Source organism: Amblyomma maculatum, chromosome 3, assembly GCF_055883805.1.
Source record: "Amblyomma maculatum isolate TAMU_Amacu chromosome 3, ASM5588380v1, whole genome shotgun sequence".
Taxonomy (NCBI): Eukaryota; Metazoa; Arthropoda; class Arachnida; order Ixodida; family Ixodidae; genus Amblyomma; species Amblyomma maculatum.
The window spans coordinates 131,820,273-131,837,102 of NC_139346.1; the positions used below are offsets into that span (position 1 = coordinate 131,820,273).

General features: G+C 47.5%; 1 protein-coding gene across 1 annotated transcript in view; it reads left to right on the forward strand.

Annotated features, from left to right (window-relative positions):
- LOC146196047 (SEC14-like protein 2) overlaps positions 1–16,830 on the forward strand; it is a 76,357-nt gene that overhangs the window by 52,458 nt on the left and 7,069 nt on the right. The window contains exons 7-10 of the mRNA XM_084598053.1: positions 1,944–2,022; positions 4,316–4,396; positions 10,978–11,064; positions 11,737–11,849. Coding sequence (XP_084454179.1) covers positions 1,944–2,022; positions 4,316–4,396; positions 10,978–11,064; positions 11,737–11,849 — 360 coding nt within the window. The remainder of the gene's footprint in view (positions 1–1,943; positions 2,023–4,315; positions 4,397–10,977; positions 11,065–11,736; positions 11,850–16,830) is intronic.

Genomic DNA, 16,830 nt, shown 5'->3' on the forward strand with positions numbered 1-16,830 from the left:
GTGTGTGTGTGTGTGTGTGTGTGTGTGTGTGTGTGTGTGTGTGTGTGTGTGTGTGTGTGTGTGTGTGTGTGTGTGTGTGTGTGCGTGTGCGTGTGCGTGTGCGTGTGCGCGTGCGCGTGTGCGTGTGTGTGTGTGTGTGTGTGTGTGTGTGTGTGTGTGTGTGTGTGTGTGTGTGTGTGTGTGTGTGTGTGTGTGTGTGTGTGTGTGTGTGTGTGTGTGTGTGTGTGTGTGTGTGTGTGTGTGTGTGTGTGTGTGTGTGTGTTTTCGTACTGCTCGTTTCTCATTATTTTGTATTACTGTGGGAAAGCATCACTTCTACCTGGGTGCCGTGATTGGCATCGTGCTTCCTTCAGCTATTTATTTCTGTCCATGGCGCACTTCCTGTTCGCGATAAGTAGACTAGCTTCTGCTTGCTTTTTTTGTTCCTCACCGTGTGGAACTTCACCATAGTTCCCCGTCAACCGTCAGTCCTTTCCCTTGAGCACTGAGTAAGTATAAGGGGACCAAAAAGAGCGGACTGTGTGCAAGCTTGTGTCGTCCGTTGTCCGTGCCGCACAGCCCGCACGTCATTAGGTGCTATATGACGTCACATTGCCGCACACGTTGATGACAATAATTGAGTGAAAGGACAACTCATTTGGCACATCGCCATGGAGGACTGCAAGGCCAGGATGAACCACTGCAAATTGTTTCGCTTGTCATTCTCGCATACTAAATATACCACGATAAGCATGGTCTGTTGTTAATCAGTGATCCAGCAGGAGATTGATATTAACACGATAACGTTAAAGGCTCAATTCACCAGAAAATCTCGAGTAGGTGTTGTGAGTGAAATATCACAAGCTAGGCGCTGGCAGGAGGAAGTTGTCAGGTGGCACGGCCATGCACTGACGAGACGTTGAATTGCCTGACGTTACATTTGGCCTCTCCTTTTTGCGTTAGTCAGGTAGTCAAGCCTCACCTACAAGCCAGGTAGCATGATATCCCCTTACCTACAACAGTGTCATGGCAGACCATGAACATGCTGCCTTGACTAAGCGCTTCTTCTGGGGTTTCTTAGCTCCTTTCCTCATTACACTTCTTGACGTAGCAACCCTTTCACCAATCCTCATTTTTCAGGCCATCCTGACGCTCTGTTTTCTGCCGTGCGTCAAGCGAAACCGCACGTGCGGTTTACTCACACAACCTCGTGGTATGCTTTAGTAAGCGCGTGGCGTCTTCTAACACGCACGAGTGGAGGCGTGATATATGCTTGCTGACATGGGCTGCGTACGCATCCTTTGCACACAGCTTGTGTTTCTCGTGCTTTTTTCAAGATGTCTTCCGGCTCTCAGAGCACGCGTTTGGTACCTCGCGTTTTGAGGTGTATATTCGTTTCGCTCAACTTTACCACATCTGCATACTTTTAAAAGGGACAGAGAGCAAACTGAAGTTCGCCTGTATCCATGGGCTTTGGCATGCATTTGTAGGCTTCGCCACCAATGTCGGATTTTGCAAATACGCTACTTGTGTAGACGTCGATGTTTAGGCGCGCATCCTGTAGGCAATGCTATGCCGCTATTCCTCGCAGAACGACAGAAACCTGCCACTTTTTGCTAAGGACGTCACGAGTTTGAATTATCTGACTAGAATATTTGAAAATCTAATTTGCTCCCAAAACATATGTGCCTTCTGTTGAGGATCAAACGCCATCATAACAAGAAATAACCGCAGAATCTATTTCTACTGCGATCGATAATTGGGCCGAGTTGTTTCTATTGCGTAATAAGTTGTAAAAGAATGAAAGATAGGGCGAGTTGGTGGCTACACATATTGAGAAGTCAGTGCCGAGTACAGGACAAGGAGCAGAAGAGACATACATCAGCGCCCTTTCAGTTGGGTAAAAGGATCATAAACTAGAACACAGCGGTGACCTAAATGAACCTGTTTTTCTTTCTCCGCAGCTCGGAAGAGTGGTGGAGACGCAGACGGTGATCTTCGACTTCGACAATTTCTCGATGCTGCAAGCCCTAACCGCAGAAGGCAAGCACTGGCTCGGGAATTTTACTAAAATACCTCTAAACAGCTCTTCGGTATTTAGATAAATCAAGGATGTATTATGGTATAGAACCTGTTGAATGTTGCATTGACTTAGCAGAAAAAGCGTGCTTTTATTATCATCAAACGGGCGGGATTCTGCCTCCGCTTGCGATTATTATTAGCAAGTGCACCTGCACTATACGCTATATATTAAAAACCCTTCTAACAACCCTGCGTTTAGTAGAAACGATAGCTAAAAACAGAAAAATATTGTTGCTTATCTTATGCGTCCATTTCCGCAAAATTACGTCTCAATTTATTAGGTCTTGACTTCGGCTTATGAATGCCGACGCTGATTGTTTCCTTATAATTCCCGTAAATGCATTCGTGTTTACACTTCTTACCAACTCGGGCTTGCATGACCCTCAAACAGGCCGCTGATTTTTTATGACGAAGTGCAGCATCGCAAAAGGTTGTCATGCTTGCGACGTTTGCAGCATGATAGCCTTAGCTTGTTATGCACCTTAACACGCTACACGCAACGCAACAAGAAAAATTGGCAAAATCTGTAACCTCCCGCACCATCAGTTCAGATTGCACGTTCCTGGTGTCCCTCTTACCTCTACGTCACGTTTACCTCGGCTAGAAATGCGGCCATGTTTCACCCATAAATGTCGAGTAAGCTTATCGGCCTCACCTCATGGATAGAGTCGTTACAATCTATGTATTTTTCGCCTTCTATTATCCGGTTTTAAACGTGGCGCCTTGTGGTTGCAAGAGCAATAAATATGAACAACTTACACATGTTAGAGTGCCTATAGGAGCGTAAACTTCAAGTATTTGTCATCGAAACTAGGATGAGGTATGGGCGCAATGCGAACTGAATAGTATTCTCTTAACATATAGATTTGTTTATGCACTCATTATGTGCCATACAAGTGCAACAACAAATATTCGTTAATTGCTTTTGAAGCTGCCATTGTTACAATCCAAATTGTTCGACCTAATCATGCACGATTCACCGTTTAAGCTTTTGTCGAGCCAATGGCTTGGCAGTTTCGCCTTGAAAGCCAAGTGATGGCGTCTGATACCACTATACTATTCTATGCTTGAATATCTCCAGATTTTGAGCATGAAAGACATTGCTTTTTGTTGGATATGCGGAAAAGGTCACTGTTCACCTAACGATGGCGTAATCACTCGTATTCTTGAACCTTCTTTGCGAATTTGCTCTCGTAAAGTTGTCATTGCTTATTCAGGTGACCATGCTTGCGATATGTGTCAAATGCATACGCTAGACTGGACGTGTGACCGAAACGGCGAGTCCGAAAGGCATAATAGGCAGCCAATGGCACTAACTCTCCTGTTCTAGATTCAATAGGACGTCATCTCCTTTTCTTTTACTCCCGCCGCTTGATGTTATAAAGTTTAGCATCGGTTAAAGCCGTCTTGGTAGTGCACAATCTGCTGTAGCGAATTTCGAAACGTCGGCGAAATCGGCGAAAGCCGCTATATTTTTGTTACACCAAACGCCCAATCAAATCGCTGTGGTCTTACGCAGGAGAAGGGCTACGACTGAGAGCGTTACTGAACCGCTCCATGCGTTGTGAGACCCATAATCCGTCTTCATTGTGATGCCGCCGAGTCAGGGGTTGCTCAGACCCTACTAAAAAAATTGTATGAGGCAATAACCTCACATTTTCTCACACAGCCTCACGCAATTCACGTAAGAAATCCCATACAGGTCGCATATAATTGCGTAAGGTCTCGTAATTTCTTATACTTCAACAAATTATGGAAGATATTTTATGATAATGATGTGCACCATACGAGAGTCTGTGAGATTTGATGAGATTGTGTGAGGTTATTGCTCCGTAGAACTTGTCGTTTTTCAATAGGGTCCAAAGCAACAATCATCAACGGGTAACTGCTGGGAAACGTTACCCTATAATTTCCCCATTTTTGTTTCCTTGCAATTCAAAGTGCGACGCCCCTGCAGTACTATTTTTACACGGCGCATACACAACAAAATAAAACTCTTCTCAGTGACTTCGCAGTGCTAGGACATCAAGATGGATTTTATATGCTTATCGCGACGCCTTAAAAGCGCGTACCGTACGGTGTACTTACCTGTACGAACTGCCGTTCAGTGCACCACCGCGCGCAGGTAGACCGAAAGCTTGGAATTTATTCGCAGTTTGTAAATGCCACGCGCATTAGATCGCATCAGCTGTCTCCCTGTCAATTTGCATGACACAATAGTCTCCAAGTCTAAGCCTTTCACTTTCCCTTCCAGCTGTGAGCGCGGTGTCTGCGTTCATTCGAATGTACGAGGCCAACTACCCTGAGAGGTTATATCAAGCATTCGTCATCAACGGTAAGCATGCCGTCTGCTTTGATGTTTTTTTTTTTTTTTCAATTTCGCTTACCCCCTTTGCCAGCGAAAGCAGTTTCTACGTTTTAAAAGAAATGCGAATGCTGGTTATGAGCTTCTAGAGTGCTTACGGCATCAATAGCACGTTGTTTGAAGAGGCGCTGGTAGTGCATAATGGCGCAGACGGCGCATCTCGCGTAGCCAATGAAAAAGCACTGATGCAGACGGCGCGTGTTTAATAAAGCATCCTGCCCGGCGTTTGATAAGGTTGCGGTGCAGGTGATGCATCAGCTTTCCATGTTCCCAATCGGTTCTTTCAAAAAAAAACCTCCCTCCCAAATTATTCGGAACTAAAGTGATTTGGAGATCACTCCCAGTGTTGCCAGAGCAAAGCGCGCTTGCTAATGCAGTGCTCGCAGTCAGTTTCAGAAGCCTGCGAGAATTTACCCTGTTTTCCGAGGTTCGCCAACATCGGCTTGTACATACAAGTGTGCCGCTGAAGCAGTCTTCATACCTCAGAAAGCCTGCTTTTTTTTTTTTTTTTAATTGGTGGCAACCTTTATTGAAACACCTCATATGCCATCGCCGACTGTAATTTTAACGCACAAAGCGGTCGCTGATGCGGCGGCTTGCCCGAAAGCGTATTCTTTTCCGTCATTTGCATTCATGAACAATTGGTGGCTCAAACCTAATATAATCGCTACCGCCCTCGCCGTCCGGTGCGTGCCGCGCACCTGGGCAAAACGATAAGCTGACAGCGACCCGGTAGGCCAGGAGATCAGCTAATGAAGTGCGGCGTCTTGGTTAGGATGATAACGCGTGGTAACTCAGTGTAACGTAGCATATTTAAGCAGCGGTAAGCGTAGCAAAGGCAGTCACAGTTTTGTGGGCATTTGAGTTGCCCCGCCGGGGTGGTGCAGTGGTAAGACGCCCGACTACTGTGCCGGAGTACCCGGGTTCGAACCCGACCTCGGCGGCTGCGTTTCGATGGAGGCGAAACGAAGAGGCGTCCGTGTGCTGTGCGATGTCAGCCAGCACCTGTCAGCGCACGTTAAAGATCCCCAGGTGGTCGAAATTACTCCGTAGCCCTCCACTACGGCTCTTCTTTCTCTCTTTCCAGTTTAACTCCCCCTTCCTCCCTTCCCTTACGGCGCGATTCAGGTGTCCACAGACACAAGTGTGACAGATACAGCGCCTTTCTCTTCCTGTGAACCAATTATATATAATATATATTATTGGGATCGGAAAGTTCGCGCAGGTATGATGAGCACAGCTGGTGCAGGAAAGAGGTAAGCAGAGATGAGTAAGATAAGAAAAAGACGGAGTAAGATAATTGAGAAATGTGCTTTGGCTTCCGCTGAGCGTATCTGAACTTCTTAAGGGTGCTTAAGGGGCTTCAGTTCAAGGGGCCTCAATTCAATTGCGATTCTCTCAAACCATGAAGACGCGTTCATCGAGATATAGCGGCTGATTCTCACTGAGATATCTCAGCTCGAAAGCAGTCTACGTCTGCCTGTATTGACATATGAATGACTGTTTGTCACTAGTGGAGTAAAGCTTGCAGCCCCCAGCCGCTCAGTTTGAGTTACGCCAATAAGGTATAGTTTAACGCACGAGTCACTAATACTGTTGGAACTTGGTCTACGCTCTATACAGAGCATGGAACAAACGAGAAAGTCCCCGCCAGTGGTTGTGACATGCACCAGCTGACAAAATCGCATGTCTCTTAGATGTCTGTTAAGCGAAGAATGGCGAAAGCGTACCCTTCCTATCCTATAATTTGCCTCCCTGTCGTTAGCCTCTTCTGTTGTTGTTGTTGTTGTGGCTGTAGGAAGAAGGGAAAGAAAATGCGCGGTCCTGCTACTGGCGCTGTAGCGAAGCCACCACCGCTGCCTTCGTGGGGACAGAAGAGAAAATAGCGAAGAAAGGAAAAAGAAGAGGGAGAGAAAGACGCGCGCCGCGACAATAGCCGTCGTCAACCACCGAAGCAGTGACGAGTGCAATGACGGCCTACAACAGATAAAATTCGGTGGCTGGCTAGCCCACGCCGCAAGCGGCGTTGACCTACCGTCCCAGTAGGGCCAGGAACTGCCAGCCTTCACCCCCTGTATCTATCCTCCCCCCCACCCTCTTCTCGGCATTCGTTGCAGTAATTATAATTCGTTTATTGCCCCGCCGGGGTGGTGCAGTGGTAAGACGCCCGACTACTGTGCCGGAGTACCCGGGTTTGAACCCGACCTCGGCGGCTGCGTTTCGATGGAGGCGAAACTAAGAGGCGTCCGTGTGCTGTACGATGTCAGCGCACGTTAAAGATCCCCAGGTGGTCGAAATTACTCCGTAGCCCTCCACTACGGCTCCTGTTCTCTCTACTTTCACTCCCACCTTCCTCCCCTCCCTTACGGTGCGGTTGCGGTGTCCACAGAAAACAAGTGAGACAGTTACTGCGCCTTTCCCTTCCTATAAATAAATCAGTTAAAATAATTCGTTTCTTGCCCCGCCGGGGTGGTGCAGTGGTAAGACGCCCGACTACTGTGCCGGAGTACCCGGGTTCGAGCCCGACCTCGGCGGCTGCGTTTCGATGGAGGCGAAACGAAGAGGCGTCCGTGTGCTGTGTGATGTCAGCGCACGTTAAGGATCCCCAGGTGGTCGAAATTACACCGCAGCCCTCTACTACGGCTCCTCTTTCTCTCTTTCCACTTTCCTCCCTTCCTTTATGGCGCGGTTGAGGTTCCCACAGAAATCGTGAGGCAGTTACCGCGCCTTTCCCTTCCTATAAATCAATAAAAAAATGGTTTACAGGGAAAGAAAGGCGCAGTTTGTCACACTTTCTCCCACCAGTGTGCATTTGGACGGTACACCATCGCTCCTGTCGCGTGGCGGCTGATCCTTGCCCTGATGGGGCTGGGACAGCTAGGTCACCGCCGCTTGCGGCGGGGACTAGCCTGCCACAGTTGTAGGGCGTCATTGCACCCGCCACCTATTCGGTGATGGTGGACGACGGCTGTTGTTGCCAACGCGCGTCTTTCTCTCCCTCATTTTTTTTCTTTTTGGTCTATTTTCTCTTCTGTCCGCACGAGGTGGCGGAGGTGGCTCAGCTAGAGAGCCAGTAGCAGGCCCGTGCATTTTATTTTCTTTCTTCCTACAGCCACAACAACAACAATTGGTTTACAGGAAAAGAAAGGCACAGTATTTACTTGTCACACTTTCTCCGACCAGTGTGCATTTGGACGGTACACCATCGCTCCTGTCGCGTGGCGTTCCTTGGCACGCGTTCAAGTGTGGGATCGCAGATGAAAGGAACGCTAGAGAAGATGAGACTTCTTTTATCGGCGTTCGTTGCACTGCTATATATAACTGTAATTGGTTTACAGGAAAGGAAAGGCGCTGTATCTAGCACACTTTCTCCGGCGAGTGTGTTAGGACGGTACACCATCGCTCATGTCGTGTGTCGTTCCTTGGCGCGCGTTCAAGTGTGGCATTGCAGACGGCAAGGACGCATCCCGCCTAGGCCATTCAGAACGCCGCAAAAGCGGGACACACTTTGTCCACGACAGCACAAGCTACTAAAGCCTTTCGCCTGAAAAAAACTCGACAGGAGCGTTGAAACAAGCATAGACAGAGCACTGTGTCTCATTCACTGGGCTGCTTTCTTGAAAGAAGCAATAGCTAGGCTGACGAATGGGCAGAAAAGCCGAATACATTTTACCTAGAGTAGGATAATTTCGTAGGACAAAAATACAAAACAAAGCTGGCTTTCCAACGTTTTTTTTTTTTTTTTTTTTTTTTTTTTCAAATCATTCCGCGTTCTACCTTTCACGTACTTTAACAATACTGGGCACGGGACACTAACGTACTTCCGCGACGTGGTTGCGGAAACAGGTCCTGAGAAAACATTAGCATGAGGGAGCAAATAAGCGGATTCAGTCCAGTTTGTTTGAAGGAAACTTGCGAACTAAGTCTAATCTACAGTGACAACGAGGAAATAATTTAGCGTACGCTTAAGTGCGGCGATACAGCTACAACGTGTAGCTGTACATATTTTGCGATGTGCATCTGGTTTCCGCAAGTGCGTAACAGTAGTAATTGTGTAGTCGCTTAGCCGGTTGCTTTTAGCGCGGCTTTGCTTTTTTTTTTTTCGTCAGTGTCTCTTTTTGTATATTCGTATGCGTCGCGATAAACCTGTTACTGAAGCGTGATGAAAACGTGGGCTCCATGCATCATGCCTACCTGGAAAATGGCTTTATGCGCCTCACGAAAAGGCATATTATATGCAACCAAATAATCGGAAGAAAGGTACATCACAGTGCAATCCTCCCAGTGCTCACTTTGAAGACAAAACATTGAGAGTAACAAAACGGAGCTCGAATTTCATCGCTTCGCGATAATGTCTTCTCTGGTAAGATTCTGATACTAAATTATAAAAGAAAAGTGAAGTAATCGCAAATAAAAGATTTCTGGTCGACATTCTTCTCCGAAATAAGATTGGGGACACTACAAGAAGTTTTACAAAGTTGTAGGCATGGAGTTATGATACATACAGAAAAGGAAACATAAATGAGAGGTCATGATCAAACTGATATCCTGACGAATACAGTGTCCTGTGGAAAATAATGGATGTATAATAAATAAATGGCGGCGGCGAAATGCGGGTAAAGAGAGGAGATGTGCCTTTTGAGAAAGTATTCTTTAGGCGAGATTTTAGGTTCCCTCACATTGGAAAACAAACAAAAGGCTGCTGATGCGCTACTATGCTAGGACTAATATCTAAATTGCATGCGTCATCAAGGAGTACTCTGCGAAAGAGATAGAGAAAAATAAATGAAAAAAGAAAGCAAGCGAGTTAAGAGTGCGGCATTCCCCTTTGAGTGCTCAAAGTGGCGGCAATTTTCATAATGTCAAATTCCAAACATCGCCGGGGCAGGAACTGCGATAAGCAGCGACGCAGAAAACCGCATCGTTACTAACTGGTTATGGTTAGTTAGTTCGAACCAGTTTGGCAATGGTTAATCCAGGCTGCAGGCGCCATCGGCGAAGGTTGATGAATGCGGCGTATACTATACTTAGCATTGGCGACGTTCCAGCCGTCATCTACGGGCTCGCACAAGGCGAGGCGGGTGCAAAAACTGCCTCAAAGGTGCGCATGTCACGAAAGACGCGTAGTGATTCACGTTTTCTGTGGCCGTGAGGCTTTTTCTTTTTCCGTCGAACGAGGCCTTGTTTATGCATGCAACGATACCGCGTCGTCGCACACAACCACCGCCGACTCGTAAATACACTCATCGAGCGGGACGGGTTCCCCGTCTGGGGCAAGCGCTTTTCCCGGTCGCGCCGCTCCTGGCCGCACCGTGCTCCTGGTTGTCGAAACCTGGGGTCAAGGTCGCCATGGCTCCCTACTTTCTGTGTTCGGCAGGAAAGATGAAAGATAAGAACACCGTCGTCTCACACGTAGTTCCAGGGAGCAGCGTTTACTTGCACAACATATTCAAATCAGCCGCCATCCAGAATTTGTACGTCGTGATGCCTCGCATTTTCATAATTTAAAAGGAATTGCTTCTAGGTCATGGGGTGGGGACACGGACATTCTGAGAAGTTAGTTCGCTCCTAATTAGGTGCAGAACTATCGCCAGGGTTTCGGCTTCGGCCTACTGCGTGCCCGAAGTTGCACCCGATGAATGGCTTCTTGACGAGTGTTGTTTTGTACACAGCATCGAAGGCGCCGTGAGAGACGGAGCAAAGCTTCTCAAATCAAGGCATGACTATACGTCAGCGATTGCTCGACAAGTTAGTAAGCGTAGCAAATAGCACTGCTAGCAGATGGAATAAAAAAAAAGTACAGCCTTGGTGGGAATTATCTGTGTGGCGTTACATGCCTCGAAAACGTCATTTTCTTACTGTGCTCGTTTGAAGAACTCGCGGTTGTTAATACCCCCAAAACCTCAATTTATTCGCAGGAAAAAAAAAAAGAACAGATCGCTGTGTCATACTTCGGCATAAACACACGCTCGTTTTCAAAGTTGTGTTCTGGCTAGTGCTCGGCCGTGTTCTGAAAACAACTATAGAAGCATTTCTGACGCTGATATAAAAAGGACACAGCACGTCATGCATCTCAGGTCCGTAGCATGCATCCTGCTATAGCTCCCAATATTTAAAGCAGCCCATGATTCTGGTAAGGCCTCTTTTGCTTTCCTTTGGCTTATTTCCTGATGTCGTATTCTTAAGTACCTACATGATATAAATGAGGACGTCCATTGTTTCTTTGTAGTGTTTCTTTCCTTCATTGGTTAAACGAATTTTATCAACTGCATCGCATAGCGTAGAACGCCGAGCGTGCTGCCAATTTTGCGTCATTTTTGTTTTTTGCATGCCTCCGTAACAATATATGTCGCGTGCGTTGGTGCTGAACGTAGTTCGATTAAAAAAATAGAAAGTAACGACGTTGATGGACTATTTTATTTCAAGTGTGGCTCCTTCGGGACATGCAGCATTCAAATATTAGCTGTATTTGCCGAGATAACGAGACGTTATTACAACCAAGCCGAGTGAATATATCTCTCTCTTTCTCTCTCACTTGTGTTTTTTCCCAGTTCCATCTCTGTTCTCGGTTTTGTTCAACCTGATCAAGCCTCTGCTCACCGGCAACACGCTGCAGAAGGTTCACGTCCTCGGAAAAGGCAAGTGACTTTTGCATGCCACCCCCTTCCCTCTCCACAACGCGTGCGTGTGGGCTATGACTCCCGTTTTATTATAGTATCACCTTATTTCGATAAATCACATTATTATTGCACTCCAACTATCTTCCCCTCTCAGTCTGACTAAGGATTAATTATGATGGATGTGGAGCCATGGGGGAGGGGGGAGGGGTGGGCAAAAAATGTCCACATATGCTAAGTCCACTTTCTCTAAGGGCCTCAAACAACAGTTCTAAGATGACAGGGATAAACTCAGGATGTCTGAGTACACCCTACACCGCCGCCTCTATCTGGCACTGAACCACTAATGAATGTTTCAGACTGGCACTTGGGCGGCCTCTGTCGCAGTGATATTATGCTGTTACACGTGGTGGCTTTCTTATCATGACCTAACATTTTTCAATGCGCGTGTTACTTCTGGCGTCAACGCGATTTGTGCTCGGAAAATAATTCATTTGCGAGTATAGAGAACGCAGCAAAAAACTAAACTACGCATGCTTCGCCAAACCCTAAAGGAAGATAATGTGATCTCCACTGGTAGTTTCTGGTCGTCATCTACTCTCTTTTTTCTTAGAGTGCACGTGTGTGCTGAATATAAGTGTGTTCCAATCAGTCACCCGTTTCTTGACATGTGGTATCGGGTGCGGCATGTAGGGGACAATTGGAAGGAAGAAATCCTGAAGTACGTGGACGCCGACCAGCTGCCCGTGCAGTGGGGTGGCACCTGCGTTGACGAGAAGACTGGCGACCAATACTGCTCGACACATGTGAGTCGCCAGCGGGATAGTAGCTCTACCACTGCCATTCACTGCATTTATTGAGACTGGACTTTTCATGAAATACTAACCAGCGGAAAGACCAACTAGTCAAGTTAATTCGTTACATTCAAATGCTACGCAATGATTCCGGAAAGACGAGACTGCGACACATAGAGAATAGTATGTTCGTTTTAACTAAGGACTTGAATTCTCGGGCGCACTTATGTGCACGACTTATCTCGTTTAATAAATAGAAAAAAAAACTGAAAAAAAAAGAACTTCGAATAGCAAGTAAAAATGCCTTATCTGTCACTCATGTGTTCAAAACAGCGTGTCGCTTCTTCGCCAGGGCACCAACCACAGTCATTTAATCGTTTTCCTAAAAAGAATCAATGAAACCCGAGATAATACCACGAAACCAAACATAAAGCATTAAGATAAAACTTTTCAGTTTACCAGTGCACTCACACATGTTTACGTCGGTAATTCGCTCAACAAATACCCATCTCCATTGCGACTGGGTTGACGTGCTGACCAAATTCCTGTGCTCCAGTCAGTATATAGGCTAATGCCTCTATTATTAATCCTTGCCACATTCTCCCTGTAGTAAGACCATTTTACGACACTTGGAGAAACCGGTTTGACTGGGCTGTGAAGGGGGATAGTCGTCAACACTTTCTTGTGCTACGAGAGTAGCCCAGCTCCCCAGCATGGCACCACCCTTCACCCCTTTGTAAAATCGCGGGTCGGGTAGGGGGGAGCCAGTTGTGGAGCTGAGCCATCCCAACCCGCCCGGGTTTACATGAGCTCGTTTCTGTCGGCCAAAGATCGCTGCTACACCGTGCGTCGAGCAAGTGAACCAGGCGCAAGCGGGAGATGAGGAATAGCAGGAATGCTCAGCCGATCAGCTCACGGTCCCGTCCCCGACAAGCAAGAAGGCAAGAGAGGAGGCGCCTGCCCTACGCGTCAGCGTATATATGCCCATCGCCCATCGGGTAGGGTCGACCCAACCCACCCCCTGCAGTCGGGCTGGCGGGACCCGACCCGACGGTCGTTTAGCTCGACGTCCTAGCGTATACATGAGCCCGACAGCCGGTTTTCAGCCCAGCAAGCCTCCCCGATCCGACGTTGTCGTTCTCATGTATACCCCTTGATTGTGCAATGGCAGACTCCTTTAAAAAAGGCATCGAGCGCAACAGATCTGCTAATGCATATCATCATCATCAGCCTGACTATACCCACTGCAGGGCGAAGGCCTTTCTCATCTTTCTCCAATTAACCCGGTTCTGTGTTAGCTGCATCCACTTGACCCCTGCGAACTTCTTAACCCCATCCGCCCACTTAACTTTCTGCCGCTCCCTGCTACGCTTCCCTTCCCTTGGAATCCAGTTTGTTACCCTAAGCGACCATCGGTTATCCTCTCTTCGCACTACATGTCCTGCCCATGTCCATTTCTTCTTCTTGATTTAGACTAGAATGTCAGTAACTTGAGTTACTTTTCTGACCCACTGTGCACGCTTCCTATCTCTTAATGTTACCCCTACCATTTTTCGTTCTATAGCCCTCTGCGTTTTCCTCAACTTAATTAGAACCCTCTTGGTTAGCCTCCACGTTTCAGCCCCATAGGTGAAACATGCATATCCTTAACACTAATTTCTTTTATGATCTCTTCGCACAGCCAAATCGCTAGAAATCGAACACGATGTCAGTGGCGCAAGGCCCGCGAGTACTCTTCTGCTTCGTTGACTGTCAGCACAGCAATGTTTATAGCGAAAGCTTCTATAGGCCAACTGAGTTTCGCTGTGCATGTCCTAGGCCACAACTGCGCATGTGCTGTAAACATGCAGCTGCGCCGTTCCATAGGTGTTCTACCAATGCGCCCGTCAACTCCGAGATTCTAACAAGGCCGTTGCATTATCTTCTCTCCCATCAACGAACGTCACGACGAGCGGATGAGCAATATAGGATTAGCCAATGAATCTGCTCGTACGGGCGGGCAAAGTAGCGAGAGGACACCACGTAACGCGACTCTGATCCGCGCTCGCAGCTTCATTTGCTGGCACTTTATCGCCCATTCGATTGTCGTGATGTATCGTGCTGGGGTGCGCTGGCCTTGTCAAAATCTCGGTGGTGACGCTGCACCGCACCGGTCTCCACCACTGCGCCAACTCGTGACGTCGCGTGCCTTGTTTATGCAGCCTCACTGCGCATGCGCAAATCGTTCGCTGGTCACCTTCGCTGCTTCGAGTAGTCTTTGCCGCCTCTGACTGCGTATCATCACGTGACTTATTGTGCAGCTGAATATATAAGCCTGAACGTGTGCGCTTGCTAGTCAGATGCGGACGATGAGCGCGCGTACGGTGCGCGGCATCTCCCGAGACTGCGAGAAGCTACGTCGGACGACCCGGACATTATTGCTTGGCGTGAAGACGGCCGACAGCGTACAAACGAAACATGAAAAACTAAGCGTGCGTCCGAGACGCCGGAATAGCGGGAAGAACGTCTCGCCAAGCGGCGGTGTCAAGACGCGGAGCTGTTGCCGGGCTACGAGAAGAACATGGAAACACTGCGGCAGTGAATTTGCAATTGTCCCAGTTTCGCTACATATATCCTTTCTTATGTGAGCTAAGCACTGCTGATTGTTTTTTGTTTTCTTTTCTTCCGGGAGCCTTCAGTATATCGCTTTCTTTGCGCTTCCGTTCCGTGGCGCCACGCTTAAAGCAGTCGTCGTCGTTTGTCTACCGGCTTGCTGAAAACAGGACGCGGTGCGTATTGTCATCACGTCCCTTATCCCCCCGTCATGGTACAGCGAGCGCAGAGAGGCACAGGTGTGTCTGGCAGCTCTTAGGTGATTCGCTGAGGAGTAAATGAACCATCATCAGATCGCAGGTCTAATAAGACACACACATTACAGAACAACAAAAAAGTTACGCTGTGTCATAGATCAACATCTGAGTCACAGTTGGAGGGCACAGTGAGGTCGACAGTCGGAGGCGTGTAGTGTAGGGCGGAAGTCGGTCCCATAGGCTGCCTGCACCACCTACTGCCCCGACGTGACATCGATAGTTGAATCGGCACCTGCTGTGGCTGTGAAATAGACGAAACAAGATAACGAGGTTCCCCATACAATGCTTGCCTTCCACGTGCCTCTATTCTCAGGTAAAAAGTGTGCAATAGCGACTTCATCTGGGAACTTACAAGTGGCAGCAAAGTGTGCGAGTGCACAAATGTGTGCAGTTATTGCATGATTGACCAGCGCTAGCCAACTGCACTGCATTTTTGTCTTTCGACTCAATATGCAGACAAGACCTGCTTATCCATTAAGCACACTTCATCCGAAGTTATGTCAACTTCTCCCATCTCTTTAGTTTGTTTTCCCGCCCGCTTGTTGGCGCGTGCGTATTACGTACGAACTCGCCGAGGCTTCCATTGGATGAAAATTTATATACCAAGGCAAGATTACATGACCATGCACATTGACGTCATACAGTCATGGTCATGAACGTAGCATGAGTACAGCTGCAGTGAAGTTTTGATGTCAGTACAGGGACACGGAACTCAAAAAATGCACGTACAGTCTTTGTCAAAAGTATACGGCCCAAGGATTTTTGTTATAAGCACAGTAACGAGGCTCGTAAAGCAACTCTAGCGTTCGAAATCTCGTGGTTGATAAATCTCGCCCTCATTCTTCTCTAGCTTACATTCATATTTCAGTATTGCTGCTAGCAGCCACATTACAGTGCTCAGAAGTGAACCTCTTGGGCCATATAGTTTTGACAAAGACTGTACGTAAGCATCAAAAGAAATAATGTATGCACCTCTGACTGCAGTCAAACATTGTATTGCCTACTCCTTGACGAAAGTTATTCAACTGAGACTATCGTTTATACACAGCACTCGCAATGTAGTAATGGCGAGGTAAGGCTGTGAGCTGTTCAGCTGTATTCTCGAAAGCTTCAAGACAGTGTAGCTGAACAAATGACGAGGACAAAAGAGCAGAAAGGAACAACACGAGCGCTATGAACCAACAAGCCCCCAAAAAAGCCACCCTTCTCGAAAGGGGTGATGCAAAAGTTAAAATTTAATCCCAGAGCGTGCTTAGAATAAAACGGTAGCACAATGCGGACGGTCGCAGAGGAAATACACCATATGCCCTTGCGTATCCTTGCTCATTCGATGTAAAAGTGCTACTCGCATGAATTGACAAAACGCAGATGTTCTACACTCGGCGGGCGGCGCATTATTCGCTCTCTTACTGCGGCGACGCCAGGCAGCGAAAATATTCAGGGAAAAGCGTGAGACGACGCAGCTCCACACTACTAAAACCACATTTCTGTGCAGCCTGACGGATGTGTGCAAAAAAGTACATAGCTCATTCGTGCAAGCGTCCACAATAGGGTTTCAAACAGACGGCAACTCGGCTGACATGCGATGCAAGCAGTGATAGAAACCTGCCTCTTGCAGATATGCCTGCAAAGCGCTGGACCCACAAAAACATTTTATTGACTCAGTTTGTCTATTACATGAGTTTGCTTGTTTCTTCTCAGACTGTGAAGAGGGCACTGCACGTGTGCGTAACCTCCCGACTCTCGTTCGAACACACAGATCCACGCAGGTACTGCAGGCGAAGAATTTGGCAAAGGGAAATAGCAGCGGATGGCAGTTGCCATGCAAACAGGTGGGAGGAAAAGATGGGAAGGCAGATGTGGAAGAGCAAGGGAATTATGGGAACTAGGCACCACGAGCGAAGGTATCGTTCACTTTCGATGTTCCTGGTAGCACTCTAACGCCCGCGCACACATAAGTTGGCAGATTTTCACAATTCTTTCTCGTTTGTATCCTAAATGAGCCTGCGTCGTAAAATGTTCACAATAAATATCTGCTAATTATGTTTCTAACTTGACATTTACCTGTCCCCATCCACACATCTCAAACTATTCAAATCACCTCCCTAAAAAAACGTTCATTAGAAAGGTAGATCACTAACTGT